The sequence below is a fragment of the Odocoileus virginianus genome, chromosome 1 (assembly GCF_023699985.2).
Source record: "Odocoileus virginianus isolate 20LAN1187 ecotype Illinois chromosome 1, Ovbor_1.2, whole genome shotgun sequence".
Taxonomy (NCBI): domain Eukaryota; kingdom Metazoa; phylum Chordata; class Mammalia; order Artiodactyla; family Cervidae; genus Odocoileus; species Odocoileus virginianus.
In genome coordinates, this window is record NC_069674.1 from 81,453,073 (window position 1) to 81,474,627 (window position 21,555).

Below are 21,555 nucleotides of genomic sequence, written 5' to 3' on the forward strand. Positions count from 1 at the left end.
GTATAAATTCCTGGTGTTCTTATACTTTTTACAGTGAAACTTATCCAGATTTGTCTACAGGAGCTATTTCTGTTTGTGGTACACTGAGAAAGAACTATATAGGATGAAAAATGAAAGGTCTCATGGGACTAAATATGAAATATCTTTTATGGCAACTTAAAAACCTTACTCACTACTTGGGCTTTCCTGGTGGCTCAGGAGTAGAGCAGTCATCTGCCAACAAACGCAGATTCGATCCCTGATCTCAGGAGATCCCACATGCTTGCAGCAACTAAGCCTTGGGGGCCACAACTATTGAACTTGTGCTCCAGAGCCTGGGAACAACAATTACTGAAGCCTGTGTGCCCTACAGCCTGTGTTCTGCAATAAGAGAAGCCACAGCAATGAGAAGCCTTTTCGCCGCAACTAGAGAGCAGCTGCTGCTCTCTGCAACTAGAGAAAAACCCATGCAGCAACGAAGACCCAGCACAGCCAAAAACAAATAAAGGTAAATAAAAAACATTATTATCACTACTTGTAGTAATTACAAGTTTTTCTTCAGAAAAATATTTTGACTCACAATCAATTTTTAACCTTGGGACAACTTCTTGTTAACAATATATGTCATGTGCCTGAACATACGACTCAAGATCCATTATCAGCCACCCCACTGCAAGAGATGTAAACAAATTCAAATTTAACCTGAACAGAATTCAGAATCTGCCATTAAAATACATATTGTGTATTTTGAAGAAAAACAAGTCACTTTTAACTATATGCTTTGGGGAATTATTGGTAGACTTGCTTATTCGTATATTTTTAAAGATTACCTTTTCTCCCCTGCATACCCAGGTCTCCGTTTCCCTCCTTTGCATTCAGTCCCATGGGTTTTTTTTCTAAGAATCCAGCAATCTTTACAGAAATATTGTGTTTCCTTTTAAGTTAACAAGGTTAGGAGGCATTGAAGCTAAGTGACCCTAAATTCTATGCCACCCTGCGGTATTAGACATGCAAAAACAGTAAGAGGTACCAAAATTCACTAGGAAAGAGAAAAAAATACTTTGAAGCTTTTTTGACTATTTTAAAAATTGTGTTTAAGAATAATATCTTGCAAGCTAATTTTAACATCCAGAACATAGTCTAGATACTATGAGAGAAGTACCCCCCTTCCTCCTGCATCTTCAGAAATCACAACTTTATAACCCCTATCTAAAGCCTTATTTGGCCTGATATGTTTCAGAAATCAAAACATTTATCAGAAAAGTGTGTCTGCCACTATTATGTAACATCACTAGCGCAGAAGATGCACTGCAACCAAACGCATTCATATTTTCGCAGAGAACTTAACAAATACTCATTTGTATCCTCAGTTTCCTTCTAGTCAGATTTTACAGAGTTAGGAAAAGATTGGGGCCTGGAACGGACATGTTAATTTGAAATCCAGTTATTTATATTTGATATCCAGTTCACAGTCACTGTAAACTATTGGTCTTTTCTTTCACAAAAATGAAAGTGTATTTAAAATGAAAACGGAAACAGTGTATTTCCAGGAGTAAATGTAAAACAGATTTGCTTGTGAAGCTATGTTCATTGTATTGTGATCGTTCTCTACACTTGCCTAGTTCCCTCTGGTTAAAAACTTCATTTCTTGGTGCGACAGTAGAAGGCATCAGGTCAGCCTGAAGCCTGCAGTGTGAGTCCCTGCCCGCTTCAAGGACCTCGGGCAGCAGGAAGAACTGTGGGAGGGTGGGGAAGCTCCGACAGCCCAGTGCTGCGGGATGTCTACGCTGGGCAAACTTCAGCCTCAGAGGATGAAGCAAAAGAGAGACCAAGTGGGGATTTATGTGGTTACTGTTCTCTTGGTAGGACATGGAGGGAACGACAGTATTCCTCCTTAAGGCACTGGTATAAATTCTTACATGGGAGCTACAAAAAGTGACAAGGAGTTCTTCACTTTGGGAAGAGCGGCTGCTAAGTAGGAGCTAGAGCTAGAAGAGGACAGCGCAGCGAGTCTTGCACAGCTTGCGTGAAAATGGGCCATTTGTTCTTATACCGGTTCCGGAGAGTCAGGCACCTGAGCGGAGCGCGGCCGGCCCTCAGCTCCAGCCACGTTCCGAGTGAGGCGCTGTGGTCCACCGGCTGCAAGCAGTAAACTACTGCCAGCCTGGGTTCGGACTGTGGCCCTTAGCGCCCGCCCGCCAGGCCCGCCGGTCGCCAGCAGCCTAAAAAGCTGCTCGGGACTAGGAAAGCCCGAGAAAGGCGTGGCCAGGTCGCGAGACTGCGCAGGCCCGGCCCGCCCTCCGCGCCTTCAAGGACAGGGCGGGACCCTCGCGGCATCCCAACCAATCCCCGTTCCCCGGTGACCGCGGGGGCGGGACCCTCGAGGCTTTCTGTTCAATTCTCGCTCCGCTGGGCCTGAGGGGAGCCGGCCCGTGCAGCTGGGGGCTGCGGCGGAGTTGGTGGAGTTGCGCTCCCTCCCTCTCTCCCCCCAAATTTTGGGGGTGGGGAGAAGTTAAGGACAGAGTTAAATGGTGTAGAGCCGCAGAGGTGACAGGACTCGGCGGAGGTGACTTCGGGCATCTCGCTGGTCGGGGTCTGAGAGGTACTCCTGAAGCTGGGCCGCTGGGCTGCTCCGCGGTGGTGCTTCGTTAGATTGCTGTCCCCTGGTGGCTTTCAGGGTGTGCGGAGCTGCCTTTGCTTTGGTGGGGGGCGTCTCCGAGCTCTCGTCGCCCCTCCTCCTGTCTCTAGAGCCAGCCTTTGAACTTGCAGCCCTGCGATAAATCGCCAGCACCAGGTCCCTGGGCACCGGCAGGTTCATTGTTATCGGGGGCTTATCTAACGGAAGGGAGTGCGGTCCTAGTAGGTAACCTAGTTAATCCGTGTGGTAGTTTTTATCTAGCTTTCTGGCAGATGGACTTTTTGCGTGTGTTTGCTGTGAGTTACGAAAGGATGAGACTTGGCGCCTCCCAACCCTTCAGTTGTGTGTCTTCCACCCTTTTTCGCTCGTTGTTGTTGATTTTTCACTCCCGCAATTGTTAAGCTTGTTTTCGTCCTGCCCGCAGTTCACCAGCTCAGTTCACACCCCTGTGGGTCCTGAACGGAATTGTTTCAACAAGCACTTGGCATTCCTAAACAACTCATCTTGGTTTACCGGTATGTGGTAAACTCTGCCTTTTATTTCTGTTCCCCGATTCTGTTTTGTACTCAAGAGTTTCCATCTTCCTGCTTCCAGGTGGCCCACTGTAATTAAGTCCGGCCTGATCACTTTCCTAAAGCATTTATTTATAGGTTCTTTTGGAATGGTTTTATTCAGTCTTTGTGATTGAGAGTTCAAAGCAATCCTCTATGAAAGAATCTGATAATTCATATTTTTACTGTGTACCTCTTGCAGAATTAAGACTGTAGTGAGTATGGAATTGATAGTCGTGGTCTCAGATGCCTAGAGTCTTAAGTGGCACGGATGTATACAGAGGATAGCTTGTTTTTCTACATAGGTGTATTAGTTTCCTATTGCTACATAACAATTTATCACAAACCTAACAGTTAAAAAACAAGTTTATTAACTGGCATCTCTATAGATGCAAAGTTTAGGTAGGTTTATCTGGGTTCACTGCTTAGTGTCTCACAAAGCTGAAATGAATTTGTTGGTCCAGGCTTTCTGAGGGAGAACCCATCTTCAGATTCATTGAGGTTGTTGGTAGAATTAATTTCCATGCAGAATTAATCTTCATTAGGACTGAGGTTCTTATTTCCTCACTGGCCGTCACCTGGGGCCTCTCTCAGTTCCACAGGAGCATGTGCATTTTCAAAGCCAGACAACACCTTCAACCCTTTTCATGCTTTTAATCTCCCTGGCTCATCTTGTGCCACCTCTTGGAGAAAGCTTTCTGCTCCTTAGAGCTCAAGTGATTAGATTAGGCCCACCTGGCTAATCCCTCTCCTTTGAGGTCAATTTTGCAATAACAACATCACAGTCCAAGAAGTGGTAATCTCATATTCACAGGTTCTGGGTATTAGAGGGTGCAGAATCAAGCGGGCCACTTACCGAAATCCTGCTTAACATGATGTGGTTGTCTCAAAACTAGATTATTTTTATAATTCAGTTTTGAAGGTATTAAGGGAAAAATTAACCCTAACGATTCTCATTATTTGAATATCCTCTCTACAGATAAAGAAATTCAGATAAAGTTATTTGTCCCAGGGCATGTGAGTAGAAAGTGATGAGTTGGCATTTGGACCCAGATCTGCATTTCCTTTAGTCCTAAAGCCATATTTATGGATGGTCACAGTGAAGTGCAGTCAGTCATTTAGATAGGAAGAGGCTGAGGAATTGGGATATTTGTTGTATCTCAGTTTATATTAGTGCTATAGGCTAAGCTCTTCTTCCTTAACAAAGAAAGCCAAACTACAGTGGCGTAAGTAAAAGGGTTTTTCGGTGGTGGTGGTGGTGGTTTTTTTGTGTTTTTCTCATACATCTAGAGGAAGGAGTCCAGGGCTAGTAGGAAGATGCTAACAGCCTCAATACCTGTCTCCTATAAATGGGTCCAAAGTGCTAGTCCAGTTGGCACTTTCCTGCTTGATAGTGAGGAGGAGAGAAAGCAGAGGAGAACACCTGTAGTTCCTTACAGGGGCATGATCTGGAGGCAGCATACACATTCAAAAGCCATACCGAGCTCCAAGGGAGAGTAGGAGAGATACAGCTGTGTGGCCTGCTACCCAGCTGAGTCTTGGGATTCTGTTAAGAAAGGGCGAGAATTATATTGGCTTAAAGCAATCTCTGCTACACCATTTTTGTTTTTTTTTAATATAATGTTTTATTCTGTAACTTTCTGTGAGTGGAGTATACTTTTTGACTTTGCTATTAGTTTTAACAAGTAGTATTTGAAAGGACAGGAAATTCTTTTTTTTTTTTAAGGACAGGAAATTCTTAATATTACTGTTCCTTGATTTCTCAGCTGCTATTTTAATATACAATTTTAAAGAATTCTTTGAGGGATTTCTTTTTCTATTCACATTTTGTGTTACTTTGATTTCTCTAAAATTAATACATCTGGAAAATGTTCAAGATTGCTTTATGATACTTGATCATTCTGTGTAGGCCTCACACCACTGCACAATTAGGTTATAGCAGTTTATGACTTATGCATTCTGTTGATTTATGCATCTTGTAATATTTTGTAAGTTTATGATTTAATGACTCTTCCATGCCTTTTCATATTTTCCTCTTGAAATTTCTTGCTCTCAGTCCATTATCCTTTTCTACACATCTGCATTCTGCCTACCCATTTTGACTTACTGTAAGTCCCTCTCCCACTATCAGGTATGGGAGGAAGATTATGGTCAAACAGATCCGTATTTGAGTTGTTGGTTTGATCTTAGGCAATTTACTAAATCTCTGAGATTTGAATTCTTATGTAAAATGGCAGTGAATGCCATTTTTCATAGAATGAAGATGAAGGAGATGACATGTTTCTATCACACTTACTGCAATACTTGGCCAGTATTCAGTGCTCAAAAAAATATAGTGATCTTGAGGATCACTCCTTGACCTCTAGCAATTTGAGTCTCTGGTTCGTTTGTTTTTTTTAATTGATTTTCTCTCTGTGACGAATCTGTGAATTCCTAAGGACTAGAACCAAGTCCAAGATACACTGTGATCCCTAAATATTGATGTAGTGGATTGAAACTAGTACCTAAAAGAATATTTACAAGATTTAATTATGAGGGCTTTTTTCTACAGTGTTCCTATTGTGACTTCATCATGGAAAATCAACTGGCTAAATCCACTGAAGAAAGGACATTTCAGTACCAAGATTCCCTTCCATCACTGCCTGTTCCTTCACTTGAAGAATCATTAAAAAAATACCTTGAATCAGGTATGTTTGTGATCTTTTAATGTATGTTAATATTGCTAGCAGCTTAACTGTGAAATTGTCAGAAGTTGATGTGGGTCTAATTGTTTTGTCCTCTAGGCTCATGATAATTAAAAGTATCCTTAAAATGTCCAGAACATTTCTGTCTTTCTCTCATGTTAATTTTTCCATAGTTTAAAAAGCCAGGTAGTACTATTAGGCTTTTATGCTACTCATGCTTGATTGTTTGGCTGAGTATAGAGTTCTGGGTTAGAAATTACTTTTCTTTTTTTTTTTTTCATTTATTTTTATTAGTTGGAGGCTAATTACTTTACAATATTGTAGTGGTTTTTGTCATACATTGAAATGAATCAGCCATGGATTTACATGTGTTCCCCATCCTGATCCCCCCTCCCACCTCCCTCTCCACCCGATCCCTCTGGGTCTTCCCAGTGCACCAGCTCCGAGCACTTGTCTCATGCATCCAACCTGGGCTGGTGATCTGTTTCACCCTAGATAATATACATGTTTTGATGCTGTTCTCTTGAAACATCCTACCCTCGCCTTCTCCCACAGAGTCCAAAAGTCTGTTCTATACATCTGAGTCTCTTTTTCTGTTTTGCATATAGGGTTACCATTACCATCTTTCTAAATTCCATATATATGCGTTAGTATACTGTATTGGTCTTTATCTTTCTGGCTTACTTCACTCTGTATAATGGGCTCCAGTTTCATCCATCTCATTAGAACTGATTCAAATGAATTCTTTTTAATGGCTGAGTAATATTCCATGGTGTATATGTACCACAGCTTCCTCATCCATTCGTCTGCTGATGGGCATCTAGGTTGCTTCCATGTCCTGGCTATTATAAACAGTGCTGTGATGAACATTGGGGTGCACGTGTCTCTTTCAGATCTGGTTTCCTCGGTGTGTATGCCCAGAAGTGGGATTGCTGGGTCATATGGCAGTTCTATTTCCAGTTTTTAAAGAAATCTCCACACTGTTTTCCATAGTGGCTGTACTAATTTGCATTCCCACCAACAGTGTAAGAGGGTTCCCTTCTCTCCACACCCTCTCCAGCATGTATTGCTTGTAGACTTTTGGATAGCAGCCATCCTGACTGGCGTGTAATGGTACCTCATTGTGGTTTTGATTTGCATTTCTCTGATAATGAGTGATGTTGAGCATCTTTTCATGTGTTTGTTAGCCATCTGTATGTCTTCCTTGGAGAAATGTCTGTTTAGTTCTTTGGCCCATTTTTTGATTGGTTCATTTATTTTTCTGGAGTTGAGCTGGAGGAGTTCCTTGTTTATTTTTGAGATTAATCCTTTGTCTGTTGCTTCATTTGCTATTATTTTCTCCCAATCTGAGGGCTGTCTTTTCACCTTGCTTATAGTTTCCTTTGTTGTGCAAAAGCTTTTAAGTTTCATTAGGTCCCATTTATTTATTTTTGCTTTTGTTTCTAAAATTCTGGGATGTGGGTCATAGAGGATCCTGCTGTGATTTATGTCAGAGAGTGTTTTGCCTATGTTCTCCTCTAGGAGTTTTATAGTTTCTGGTCTTACGTTTAGATCTTTAATCTATTTTGAGTTTATTTTTGTGTATGGTGTTAGAAAGTGTTCTAGTTTCATTCTTTTACAGGTGGTTGACCAGTTTTCCCAGCACCACTTGTTAAAGAGGTTGTCTTTTCTCCATTGTATATCCTTACCTCCTTTGTTGAAGATAAGGTGACCACAGGTTCGTGGATTTATCTCTGGACTTTCTATTCTGTTCCATTGATCTATATTTCTGTCTTTGTGCCAGTACCATACTGTCTTGATGACTGTGGCTTTGTAGTATAGTCTGAAGTCAGGCAGGTTGATTCCTCCAGTTCCATTCTTCTTTCTCAAGATTACTTTGGCTATTCAAGGTTTTTTGTATTTCCATACAAATTGTGAAATTATTTGTTCTAGTTCTGTGAAAAATACCGTTGGTAGCTTGATAGGGATTGCATTGAATCTATAGATTGCTTTGGGTAGTATAGCCATTTTGACAATATTGATTCTTCCAATCCGTGAACATGGTATATTTCTCCATCTGTTTGTGTCCTCTTTGATTATTTCTTTTATCAGTGATTTATAGTTTTCTATGTGTAGGTCTTTTGTTTCTTTAGGTAGATATACTCCCTAAGTATTTTATTCTTTTTGTTGCAGTGGTGAATGGTATTGTTTCCTTAATTTCTCTTTCTGTTTTCTCATTGTTAGTGTATAGGAATGCAAGGGATTTCTGTGTGTTAATTTTATATCCTGCAACTTTACTATATTTGTTGATTAGCTCTAGTAATTTTCTGGTAGAGTCTTTAGGGTTTTCTATGTAGAGGATCATGTCATCTGCAAACAGAGTTTCACTTCTTCTTTTCCTATCTGGATTCCTTTTACTTCTTTTTCTGCCCTGATTGCTGTGGCCAACACTTCCAAAACTATGTTGAATAGTAGTGGTGAGAGTGGGCACCCTTGGGAAATGACTTTTCTTAAGTTTTGAAGGGACTGTTTCTCTTGAGAAACCTGATGCTGTTCTGGTGTTTGGCCTTTTATATGTGACCTGTTGTTTTTCACTCCCTAAATGTGTTTGGAAACCATTTCTTTATCTCTGTTATTCTGAATATCCCAGTGATGTATCATGATGTATAAGTATTTTCATTATTTCTCTGAACATTCAGTGGGTCCTTTCTGTTTAAAAGTCATGTTCTTCAAAAAAAAAAAAAAGTTCTTCAGTTCCAGGAAATTATTCTTTTTTTTTAATTAGAGGAAAATTGCTAGCAATCCCACTCCTGGGCATACACACTGAGGAAACCAGATCTGAAAGAGACATGTGTACCCCAGTGTTCATCGCAGCACTGTTTATAATAGCCAGGACATGGAAGCAACCTAGATGCCCATCAGCAGATGAGTGGATAAGAAAGCTGTGGTACATACACACAATGGAATATTACTCAGCCATTAAAAAGAGTTCATTTGAATTAGTTCTAATGAGATGGATGAAACTGGAGCCCATTATACAGAGTGAAGCAAGCCAGAAAGATAAAGACCAATACAGTATACTAACACATATATATGGAATTTAGAAAGATGGTAATGATAACACTATATGCAAGACAGAAAAAGAGACACAGATGTATAGAGCAGACTTTTGGACTCTATGGGAGAAGGCGAGGGTGGGATGATCTGAGAGAACAGCATAGAAACATGTATATTATCAAGTGTGAAACAGATCGCCAGTCCAGGTTGGATGCATGAGACAAGTGCTCGGGGCTGGTGCACTGGGATGACCCAGAGGGAAGGGATCGGGAGGGAGGTGGGATGGGGAACACATCTACACCCGTGGCAGATTCATGTCAATATACGGCAAAAACCACTACAATATTGTAAAGTAATTAGCCTCCAACTAATAAAAATAATTGGGGGAAAAAATAAATTCTAAAAAAAAAAAAGAAAATTGCTTTATAATGTTGTATTGGTTTCTGCCATACAACAAAGCAAATCAGTCATAATTATATGTATATCCCATCCTTCTTGAGCGTCCCTCCCCCCGCACCATTCCACCTAAGAAATTTTTAAAGTATCACTTGTTTTGTAGTTTTCTCCTCTTTTTTTCACTCTCTTTCTGAGAGAAGCTCCTATTACTTGGATCTGGTTCTTCTGGGCAAAGTTTTTAATTGAAAAGTTGTTTTCCTTTCATTTTATTAGTGAAAGTGAGCATGTTAGTCACTCAGTCATGTCTGACTCTTTGCAACTCCATTGCCTGCAGCCCACCAGGCTTCTCTGTCCATGGAGTTCTCCAGGCAAGAATACTGGAGTGGGTTGCATTTCCTTCTCCAGCAGATCTTCCTGACCCAGGGATTAAACCCAGTTCTCCTGCATTGCAGGCCGATTCTTTACCTTCTGAGCCACTTGTCCCTTTTTGGTCCATTTAATATTTGGCATCATCAGTCCTTTTTTGGTCTGACTCCTACATGAAAGGCTTTCCTCTAATATGTGGCAATCCTTTGTCATTCACATTTGAGGCAGATCCTGAAAAGCTTATGGGGAGCCCTGAGTGTGTGGGTAGACCTTGGTGACCTGTGGGCCTTATAATGAACCATAAAGGGTAATAGGGCAGAGATCTAGAAGTTCTATTGGGACATATCCAAATGCCCAAACTCCTTTCTCTTGAACTGGTATTTTCCCCGAAGAAGAATTCTCTCATCTTTTGTTAAGAAGGCAGAAGCCTGATGGCTAGTGTTTGGAGAGCTGAGTGGAGGAAGAGGCAGGAGGGATCATTGTTCTAGTGTGCACTTTCGTTGTTAACCCTCTTTAAAATGTGAGCTGGAATCCATGTATTCTGCTAGTTTGTTACAACTTCTCCTAAGGGTAAACCTTCATATTTCTAAGGCTGTTGGGAGGGAGGAAGTTGTCTGGCTTTCTGGAGTGTAGGAGATTCACAAGGACAAGTGTGGATGGGGTGGTTGTCAGCTGCTTTTACAGGCATTGAAGCAGTCGTACTGTTTTCAGCCTCATATTGTCCCTTATCTTTAGAAGTCTGTGTGTCTTGAATTTTTGAACCTTCCTAGAGTCCCACTGCAGGACTTGGCTTGCTTGGGTTTGCAGCAAACCCTCCTTAACCTCCCACTTCCTTCTACTCCCTAGGCTATGGATACTTCGTCCATTCTGTGGTCAGTCACCATTTCCCCACCTGTTTTCTAATTTGTAAAATGTTAACCTCTCTGCTGTCCTCTCTTCTTTCATGTTCTTTGTCCTTATACTTTTTTAGTAATTCTCATTTTAGTGAGTTACTAGAAGTGAAGATACATTTATGAACTTAGTTCCCTTTGTTTAACTGGAAGACCTCTGATTTTTTTTTCTTTCTTTCTCACTTTCATCTGGGAATTCTAGTTTCTTTTTTTAAAAAAACTTTCTGATTATTCACTTGTGCTGTCTGAATACAGCTATTTAAATTAACGTTAAGGTTTTGAGGAGGCAAAAATAAATCAAAAGGAAGATATTAATGTCCCTTGATTTCTAATTAAGGGATTTCTACTTTCATCTATAGCTTAATTTTCAGAACACTTGGTTTTCATGGACTGCTGCTGCTGCTGCTAAGTCGCTTCAGTCGTGTCTGACTCTGTGCGACCCCACAGACGGCAGCCCACCAGGCTCCTCCATCCTTGGGATTCTCCAGGCAAGAACACTGGAGTGGGCTGCCATTTCCTTCTTGGCACCCTGTATATGTGTATACATATATGTATACATATGTGCACCCTGTGTATGTGTTCTTGAAGAAAATCGTTATTGGCCACAAGTGATCCTAAACTGCTCTGGGAAGGCTTTACACTTAAATCTACATATATGCTGCGTTTACATTCATAATGTGTAAGGCTCTGCTTGAACATTAATGGAAAGAAGCTTTTAATTTCTCACAGTAATGGCTAAACAGGATTTACTTTCCTATTGGACTAATAACTAGGTGATAGTCCTGTGTGTCATTTTAACTATCATTGTCTAGAATGATTTTAAAATAATTTTGGGAGAAATAGTTATCAGACTACATAGTATCCACTGTTTTATTTTTTGAAGTGTTTTGCATTATTGCTTTTCAGCCATTTTCATGTTATAAACTCTAATTTAGTGGACTGCTCTAATATATATATAAGTGTTTTATATAACTGAGTCACGATTTATGTAAGTACTAATAATTGAGGTGAGTTTGTGGTACTTGACATCTAAATACTTTTAATGCATATTTCTTCCTTTTACAGTAAAGCCATTTGCAAATGAGGAAGAATATAAGAATACTGAAGCAATTGTCCGGAAATTTCAAAATGGTATTGGAGAAAAATTGCAGCAGAAATTACTTCAAAGAGCAAAAGGAAAAAGAAACTGGGTATTTATGTTACTGTATTTATTAGAATATTGATACTTAATGAAAGTAAACGTGTATCTACCTTTCATTTTAAAATTATTACTGTAGAATATACTGCAGAATACTATTACTGTACAATTATACTGTAGAATCCTTACAGTTACTGTTGTCTTTATCATCCAAAAGAATGAATGAATTGTTTAACTCTGGGGAGTTTCAAGTATTGTGTGTGGGTTCCTTTTATTATGTGGGGGAACTTGGTAAAATGCAGAATTCCTGGGACCAATGATTCTGATTCAGTATCTCTGGACAGGGGGCCCAGATATCCTTATTTAACTACCCTATGCAGTTCTGATGCAGGTCATCTTTAGACCATGTTTGAGAAAAACATTTTGTCCAGATAATCATAGCCTAAAAAAAAGCCCAAAATACTAAAATAGATATCACATTGATGGTGTGCAAATATTTATACAGTGCATAGGAGAAAAGGGCCATTAGAAAACTGGAGTGAAGAATGGTTATGAGTATTCTGTGTTTCAGTTGGATAGATTGAGGAAGCATTGGTATAAAGATCTCAGTAATTTTTCACAAGGAATCTTCTTTGATTTTTCATCTTAACAACTATACTTCTGTAGGATGAGTTTTCATCATTTAAGATACAGGCTTAGTCTAGAAATAATGTTTGTAACTATCATTTAGTTTTAGAAGTAAAAAGCAAACTGATCTTTTTATTGTCCTTTAGATACCTATGATGGAGTAATACAAGTTTATATGTCTAGATTCCTTTTTTTCTCAATTTTGAGCCTTCAGTGACTTTAAATTAGGGTAAAGGTTAAAGAAGTCATTGTTCTGCCTGTATCCTTTTCACTTATATTTTTCCAAATGACTGACTATAGTTTGTAACATCAAATTCTTCAAAAAGAGCTCCAGGTAATTTGATGAGATCCACTTACTTACACATGAAATTCAATTGCAGTTGTGAACAGGTACTCTGGGAAAACACACCTAGAGTGCTTTGTTGGATATTGATGATTTTAATATGCTCTGTTTGAAGGTGTTTCTTTCAATGCTTTCCTATTTCATGTTTTCGATAATGTAGTTAAACTTGAACAGTACTTAATTCAGATCCCATAATTCCAAAAGAAAGAAATGATCACAATAGCATTTTTACTATTTGTAATGATTTAAAATGAAATGTTTTTAAGTGTTAAAGAGTAATTAAAGAAAAAAGAACAAATAGAGCTTTTTTTTTTTCCTCAGCAGTTACACCTTCAGGTATTGATACTATCAATAGCATTAGGCTGATGTTCTTAATTTCTTTTAGCTGGAAGAGTGGTGGCTGAATGTTGCCTACCTGGATGTTCGTATACCATCACAACTGAATGTCAACTTTGGGGGTCCTACAAGCCATATTGAACACTACTGGCCTCCAAAGGAAGGCACACAATTGGAAAGAGGAAGTATAAGTCTTTGGCATAACTTGAACTACTGGCAGCTAATAAGAAAGTAAGGATAGTTATGTCAATTCAGTTACATATTTACTCAAAGTCTTTGGTGGCAAAATGTTGAGAAGCTTTATTTACTCATTTGAGGATGAATACTATAGGTGTGACTATTTGGTTTAAAAGTTTTATAATGATTTCTTGGTCAGTATACTTTTGTCTGTTTGTTTGTTTTTAATAGAGAAAAGTTAGCTGTTGAAAAAATTGGAAATACTCCTCTAGATATGAATCAATTCCGAATGTTGTTTTCCACCTGCAAGATTCCAGGAATTACTAGAGATTCAATTATTAATTATTTTAGGACTGGTAAGTAGAAAACGTTTGTACTTTTTCTGGTAAAAGCATTGGGATTTGGGTAGTTGTTTTTTTTTTTTTTTAAGATTTATTTATTTAATTTATGGCTGTTCTGGGTCTCTGTTGCTGCACTCGGCTTTCTCTGACTTAACAGTTGTGGCAAGTGGGGGCTTCAGTAGTTGCAGCACCCGGGCATAGTTGTTCCTCAGCATGTGGGATCTTCCCGGACCAGGGATTGAACCCATGTTCCCTACTTTGGCAGATGGATTCTTTACTACTAAGTCACCAGGGAAGCCCCAGGATTTGGGTAGTTTTGCTGCAGTTTTTCTGTGATGCTGTGGAATGTACTCTTTTTTTTGGCTGTGCCATGTGCCTTACAGGATTGAAGTTCCCTGACTAGGGACAGAACCCAGGCCCACAGCAGTGAAAGTGTCAGGTCCTAACCGCTGAGCTGCCAGGGAGTTCCTGTGATGTTATGGAACATAGTATTTTGAAGAATATTTCTTACTGGATTTTGACTAGTTTTATTGGATTTTGATTTGGACTAGTCACAGAAAGACTAGGCTTTCTATGAACTTTATCTTTCAGCCATAGTGATTTAACAGGAAGTAATTTATGGGAATGGATTTTTTTTGAAAGTGTGTCTTACATAGTTCAATACAAGCCTAGTGCTTACATTGCATCATTTGATAGTTTGAAATGGTCGTTTTGGAAAATGGGAAAAGCACACATTCTGTATAAACGTAGGGTACCTAAACGGTGTTGAAATGTGTGTTTATGAGTTTAAAGTTAGACTATATGGTATATTGTATTTTTTCTTAAGCATCCGCAGTGGAAGAGGGAGTGAAGGATTTTTGCAAGGGAGAAATTATAATGTTGGGTATGGAATCTACTCTGGTTAAGGAGAAAATCGAAGAAATTACGTGTTGATGGGGATAACAACGTGCTAGCCACTGCAGCTAAGAGGCTAGTCTCAGTAAGGAAGCAATAAGTAGGCCTGGTTTGAAGTTTTTGCTGTTTTTTGTTTTTTTGTGTGTGTATACTAAGTTGCTTCAGTCATGTCTGACTCTCTGTGATCCCATGGACTATAGCCTGCCAAGCTCCTCTGTCCATGGGATTCTCCAGGCAAGAACACTGCAGTGGGTTGCCGTTTCCTTCTCCAGCGCATGAAAATGAAAAGTGAAAGTGAAGTCGCTCAGTCGTGTCTGACTCTTAGCGACTCATGGACTTCAGCCTACCAGGCTCCTCTGTCCATGGGATTTTACAGGCAAGAGTACTGGAGTGGGGTGCCATTGCCTTCTCCGTACCATCCCCTAGCATATGTTAAATACATTCAAGCCTTTGCTCACCTTCTCCCTCCTCATCTCCACCCCCACCTCAACACTGTGTAAATTTTAGTCTTCTGCTTTTACTACACGTATTAAAGACATCTACCCTAGTAGTTTACTTGGCCACAGGAATCCACAAAACATCACTCTTCTCAGTTAACCTCAAGTGGATCCAAAGCACTACCTTGCTGTATTTTGTCAGGGTATTCTCTCATTTTCAGAGAAGACTGTTTGATGACTTTCTCCATCTTTATTCCTAGCTAATGAACTCTCTTACTTCTCAACAAATGTAAAGTAATGTTTCTATCATCAAAGTTGCTAACCTATCTGGCAGGTAGACTAAATGAACTCCAGAGATGTCCACTTTCTAATCCTTGGAACCTATTGAATGTGTTACCTTAAATGATAAAGGGGAATTAAATTGCGAATAAATTAAATTTGATAATCAGTTGAGCTTGAGATAGGGAGATTATCCTGGATTATTCACCTGGGCCCGGAATAATCACTAGAGTTCTTATAAGTGAAGAAAGAGAAAGCAGAGAGAGCCAAAGGCTAGAAGCATGAGGAAGTTAGGATCCTCCCTTGATGGCATCAAAGATGGAGGAATGGAAGGGGTTCCCTGCTGATCCAGTGGTTAGGACTCAGCACTTTACTGCCAAAGTCCGGGTCCAATCAGGGAACTAAGGACGCTGCAAACTATGTAGCACAGCCAAGAAAATTTAAAAATATTTATTTTTAAAAGATGAAGGGATGGAGCTCTGAGTCAGGAAGGAGTATGGACAGCCTTTAGAGGCTGAAAAATCAAAGGAAACAGATTCTCTCCTACAGCCTCCAGAAGGAACCCAGACTCGGAGAAAACCCTCATTTTAGCCCAGAGAGACACATTTCAAACTTGTAGTCCCCAGAGCTGTAAGACAATAAAATTTTCTTGTTAGTGGTGATTTATCACTAAGTTAGTGGTAATTTATTACAGCAGTCGTAGAAACATATTCATTCCAATGTTAGCCCATTTTGCAGCCCCCTTGCAGTGCTCTATTACATGTTCATATATTTTGTCTTCTCTCTATAAAGATGGATGAACTCTTCTGATTCCTAAGGATAGCCCTTCTGCATGATGTCCTGGGCTCCGCCACCTCTTGTTTAATCATGGGCCTTGCTTTTGCATTATCCTTCCCTCTGTGCTGCGTTAACAATTTTCCCTCTTTACTGGGTTGGACAGGTCTGTAATATGTCGCATCTTAAAAGGAAAAAATTGACCTCTTGCTTTCTTTCAGTGTCACACCCTAGTCAAAGCCACCATCACCTCTCTTGTTGTTCTCACCTGGACCACTTCAGTTACCTCCTAACTGATTCTGCTATGTATTCTCTTCGCACTTATAATCCCTTCTTCATATGGCAGCTGGAATGCCCTTTGTAAAGTATTAATTAGATGACATTATTACTGTCCTGCTTAAAACCTTCCACTGGCTTCTCTTCCATCATTTTTTAAATTGCAGGCCCTTTCTAAGGCCCATAGGATGTGGCCCCAGTCTTCTCTGCCGTTTCACTTCTTTCTCTGTGCTGCAGCTGCACTGACCTTTTTCTCCCTTTAAGCAGACCAGCTCGTTTTGCCCCAGTCCTTTGCACTTGCTGACTCCTTTGCCTGAAGCTGTCTTCCTGCCCATATTCCTTTGTTAGCTCTTTTACTTTACTTTGGTCTCTGATCAGATATCACCTCTGATGCTCATCCTTAGGTAGCACCCTCTGTCCTCCTCTCCCCAAATATTAACTTGGCCTCAGGTTTATTTCCTGTTTACAGCCCCAAATTTTAAGTAGTAGAGGACAATAAAGGTAGTGACGGTAAATGTAAAAGGATATGGAGGTTTGTGAAGGGGAAGAAATGATTTGGAAATAGCCATGAGGGACACAGAAAACACATACCCCAGCTCTGAGGAAAGAGGACATAAGAGGAAAAATAATAGTGCTTTCAGGAAATAGTTCTTCCTCATAGCTAATGAGTAGATATCATGAGAAAACATGTGTAAAGCATTTAGCACATTTCCTTGTACATATCAACCCATCAGTTTGCTTCCAATGGCATTATATTTCTCTCCTAACTTCCTTCCTTCCTTTTTTGAGAGGGAAGAGGCAGAGTTCGTATAGGAAGAGCCTTGTCAGAGCCTAGCTCTCAAAAAATGGGACTAAGTCAGAATAGTCTGTTATTTACAAATCTCAAAAGCAAATAGTTCCTGGGTAATTAAGGTGTGCCAAATGAGTCAAACAATCGTCAGTGACTTGGCAGGTGTTATCAGAGCCTTCGGTAACACTACAAATTGGGCAAAATTCTTTCTCCTTGCCACTCAAGCGAAAAGTACCCTTATTCTACTGAAAAATACTTTGCTGAGAAATCCTAGCTAGATATTATTGCAGTTTAATAATCTGATGATCAATCAACAGTAAAGTAATCCCCCAAAGAAACTTAAATAACTCTCCTCCTGGACTTCTCTGCAACCCTTTCCCCCTCCCAGCCTATCCATAAATAAAACTAGAAAGCCCTGTAGTAGTATGGAAGACTCTTAAAGTATACAGAATTTGAAACATGAAAATCTAGATGTTTGACATAGAGAGGTTTCAAGAACATGTATTTATGACATAACTGAAATTTTATCACCTTACTGTTTTTATTCACGTGATATATTTGATGGATATATGATAAATAAAATATTGGAGGAATGATTTTTTACTCTTGCTTTCAGAGATTTGAGTCTTGTGTTTTCTTTTTTTTTTTTTCCAGAGAGTGAAGGACATTCCCCAAGTCACCTTGCAGTGTTATGTCGAGGCCGAGTTTTTGTCTTTGATGTAATGCATGAAGGATACCTGATGACTGCACCAGAGATTCAGAGGTTTTCAAACTACTTTCTTAAGTCTCATTAGGTCTTAAACTTTTACTTGAGTTAAAAAAAAAAATGTTCAACATTACCTTTTAAAAAGTGATAGTAAGCTGAGAAATAAGAATTTTATATATGCTAATTTTTAAAAGCCTATTTTTATTTTATTTTTAAATTAGCTTTTCATTTTACTCATTGTATATGAATAAACTCTCCTTGGAGAAAAGATAAACATTATAAACATTACTCATCCCATTCGCTGCCCCAAAATTAATCACTGTTGCTAGTGTGGTGTGTCCTTCCAGACCTAATGCAGTGAATTTACATGCACATACAGATTTCTTTTACAAAGAACACATATATATATATATATATTTTACATATGCTGCTGCTGCTAAGTTACGTCAGTCGTGTCCGACTCTGTGCGACCCCATAGACGGCAGCCCAACAGGCTCCGCCGTCCCTGGGATTCTCCAGGCAAGAACACTGGAGTGGGGTGCCATTTCCTTCTCCAATGCGTGAAAGTGAAGTCGCTCAGTCGTGTCCAACTCTGTGCGACCCCATGGACTTCAGCCTACCAGGCTCCTCTGTCCATGGGATTCTCCAGGCAAGAGTACTGGAGTGGGGTGCCATTGCCTTCTCTGATATTTTACACATAGTATGTGGTAAAAGTGAAAATTGCTCAGTCATGTCTGACTCTTTGTGACCCCGTGGACTGTAGCCTGCCAGGCTCCTCTGTTCAAGGAATTCTCCAGGCAAGAGTACTGAGTTGGTAGCTGTACCCTTCTCCAGATGATCTTCCCAACCCAGGGACTGAACCCAGGTCTCCCACATTGCAGGTGGATTCTTTACCGTCTGGGCCACCAGGGAAGCACATAGTGTGTGTGTGTGTGTGTGTGTGTGTAGATAGCATGTACATGTAATAGTGTATAAGGAAATGGCACCCCACATTGTGTGTGTGTGTGTGTGTGTGTGTGTATGTGTGTAGATAGTATGTACATGTAATAGTGTATAAGGAAATGGCACCCCACTCCAGCATTCTTGCCTGGGAGATCCCATGGGCAGAGGAGCCTGGTGGGCTACAGTCCACGGGGTCACAGAGGGGTGGACACAACTGAGCGACTAAACAGCAAGCAGACTATTATTTTGGATGTTTATATTTTTAAAGTTAGCATTATGGAAAATTTCCAAAGGTAGAGGGAATTATATAATGAAGCTCCCCCATGTAGTCACCCCTAGATTCAACAGCTATTAACTCCTAGCTTCAACAATTACAAATTCACTCTTATTCAACTATACCTCCTTGTGCCCCTCCTGTCACTCCACCACAGATTAAAGAAAATCTCAGACATAATATCCTTTCACTATAAATAATAAGCTTCTCTAAGATATAAAGACTCTTAAAAACAAACATAAAAAAAAAAACATGATCATACCTAATGCCTTTCTTCTCCTAAAATATTAACAAGAATTCTTTAATATATTATTATACAATCAGTTGTTCAAATTTTCTGGTTTGTCTTCTAAAATTGTATGTATGTGTATATATTTTAAATTATTTTTATTGAGCATTGCAAACCTGTACACAAGCACACACAGAAGTCCACAACTAAATACTCATCCATCTACCACCCAGGTCAAGATACAGAACATTTCCGTTACACCCCTTATACCAGAAATCCCCCTTCTCAAGTGTAATCACTTAGCTTGCTTGCAAATTTTATTAATACAAAAAGTGCTGCTGTGAAAACTCTTGTACGAGTCTTTGATGTATACATGCATGCATTTCTGTCTCATTACACTCAGGAGAGGACTTGGAGAATCATAGTTTATGTGTATGTTCAGCTTCAGTGGTCATGCCAGTTTTCCAAAGTATTTGTGCTGATAAACACTTCCCACTAATATAGGAGTGTTGTAGGAGTTCATTATACATTCTCAATATGAGGCTTTCATGGATTTCAAAGTGTCTCTTTGATCATCAGAAATTCTTCATTTGAATGTAGTCCAATATATCAGTATTTTACCGTATGGATTATACATTTTGTGTACTGTTGGAATTTTTTTCTAATTTAATTTTTAAAATTGGAGTATAATTGCTTTATAATGTTGTGTTAGTTTCTGCCGTACAGTTGCACGAATCCACTATATTTGTACAAATATCCCCTCCCTCTTGAACCTCCCTCCCTACTCCCACCCTTCTGGATCATCCTCACTAAGCTGAGCTCTCAGTGGCATGCAGCAGCTTCCCACTAGCTGGTTTACACATGGAGTGCATCTGTGTCACTGTTGCTCTCTCAATTCGTCCCGCCTTCTCCTTACCCTCTCTATGTGAGTAAGACCGTTCTCTTTGTCTTTGTCCCTGTTCCTGCCCTGAAGTCAGACAAAGACACAGAGACCTTATCTGTTCAACAATACCATTTTTTCTAGATTCCGTATATATACATTAATAAACAGTGTTGGTTTTTCTCTTTCTTACTTCACTCTGTATGACAGATCCTAGGTGCATCCACATGACTACAAAGGACCCAGTTTCATTCCATTTTATAACTGAGTAATATTCTACTGTATATGTGTGTGTGTATATATATACACACACAACATCTTCCTAGTCCATTCATCTGTTGATGGACATTTAAATTCCTTCCATGTTCTAGCTGCTGTAAATAGTGCTCCAATGAACACTGGGTACATGCGTCTTTTTAAATTATGGTTTTCTCAGGGTATATGCCCAGTAGTGGGATTGCTGGGTCATATGGTAGCTTTATTCTTAGTTTCTTAAGGAACCTCCATACTGTTTCCCATAATGGTTATATCAGTTTGCATTCTTACCAACAGTGCAAGAGGATTCCCTTTTCTCCACACCCTCTTCAGCATTTACTGTTTGTAGATTTTTTGATGGTGGCCATTCTGATTGGTGAGGTGATACCTCATTGTAGTTTTGATTTGCATTTCTCTAATAATTAGGGATGTTGAGCATGTTTTCATGTATTTGTTGGCCATCTGTATGTCTTCTTTGGAGAAATGTCTGTTTTAGGTCTTCTGCCCATTTTTTGATTGGGTTTTTTTTTTTTAATATTGAGCTGCATGAGCTGATTATTTTTAGGGGTTTATTTTTAGGGGTTAATCCCTTGTCAGTTGCTTTATTTGCAAATAATTTCTCTCATGCTGAGGGTTATCTTTTCATCTTGTTTATGATTTCCTTTGCTGTGTAAAATCTTTTAAGTTTAATTAGGTTCTGTTTGCTTGCTTTTGTTTTTATTTTCATTATTCTAGGATGTGGGTCATAAAGGATCTTGATGCAATTTATGTTATCTAGTGTTCTGCCTAGCTTTTCCTCTATGAGTTGTGTAGTGTCTGGACTTCCATAAAATTTTTTTTTCCTAACACATTGTTAGAAAGATATTTTCTTACATTGTGCTCTAAACTTTCACTCTTTTATCTTTCACATTTACATGAAAAGTCTGCCTAGAATTGATTTTTGTATGTGACATGAGGAAAGGGGTAGTTTTATATATTTAAAAATAGTCTTTTAAAAATGATTAATTAGTCAATTTATGTTTGGCCGCGCTGGGTCTTTGTTGCTGTGCTTGGCTTTCTCTAGTTGCCACGAGTGGAGGCTCCTTTTAACTGTGGTGTGTGGGCTTCTCATTGTAATGACTTCTCTCGCTGCAGAACACAAGCTCGAGGGTGCACAGGCTTCAGTAGTTGTGATGCATGGGCTTAGTTGCTCCGCAGCATGTGGAATCTTCCCAAACGAGGGATCAAACCCGTGTTCCTTTCTTTGGGAGACAGATTCTTAACCACTGGACCACCAGGGAAGTCCAGAAAATAGTTTTATTTTAGGTATTTTTCTGC

General features: G+C 39.5%; 1 protein-coding gene across 4 annotated transcripts in view; it reads left to right on the top strand.

The window, feature by feature from the left end:
• The first annotated feature begins 378 nt into the window (after positions 1-378).
• Positions 379-21,555, top strand: part of CROT (carnitine O-octanoyltransferase) — a 48,534-nt gene continuing 27,357 nt past the window's right edge. Inside the window, exons 1-7 of one of the 4 annotated variants that reach the window (XM_070470145.1) lie at positions 2,382-2,581; positions 3,042-3,132; positions 5,720-5,855; positions 11,606-11,730; positions 13,034-13,215; positions 13,393-13,517; positions 17,607-17,715. In XM_070470145.1, the coding sequence (XP_070326246.1) occupies positions 5,741-5,855; positions 11,606-11,730; positions 13,034-13,215; positions 13,393-13,517; positions 17,607-17,715 (656 nt within the window). In that variant the 5' untranslated portion in view covers positions 2,382-2,581; positions 3,042-3,132; positions 5,720-5,740. Of the gene's footprint in view, positions 488-2,381; positions 2,582-3,041; positions 3,133-5,719; positions 5,856-11,605; positions 11,731-13,033; positions 13,216-13,392; positions 13,518-17,606; positions 17,716-21,555 lie in introns of those variants that run through there. The other 3 variants (XM_020913742.2, XM_020913739.2, XM_020913741.2) reach the window with 3 other exon arrangements.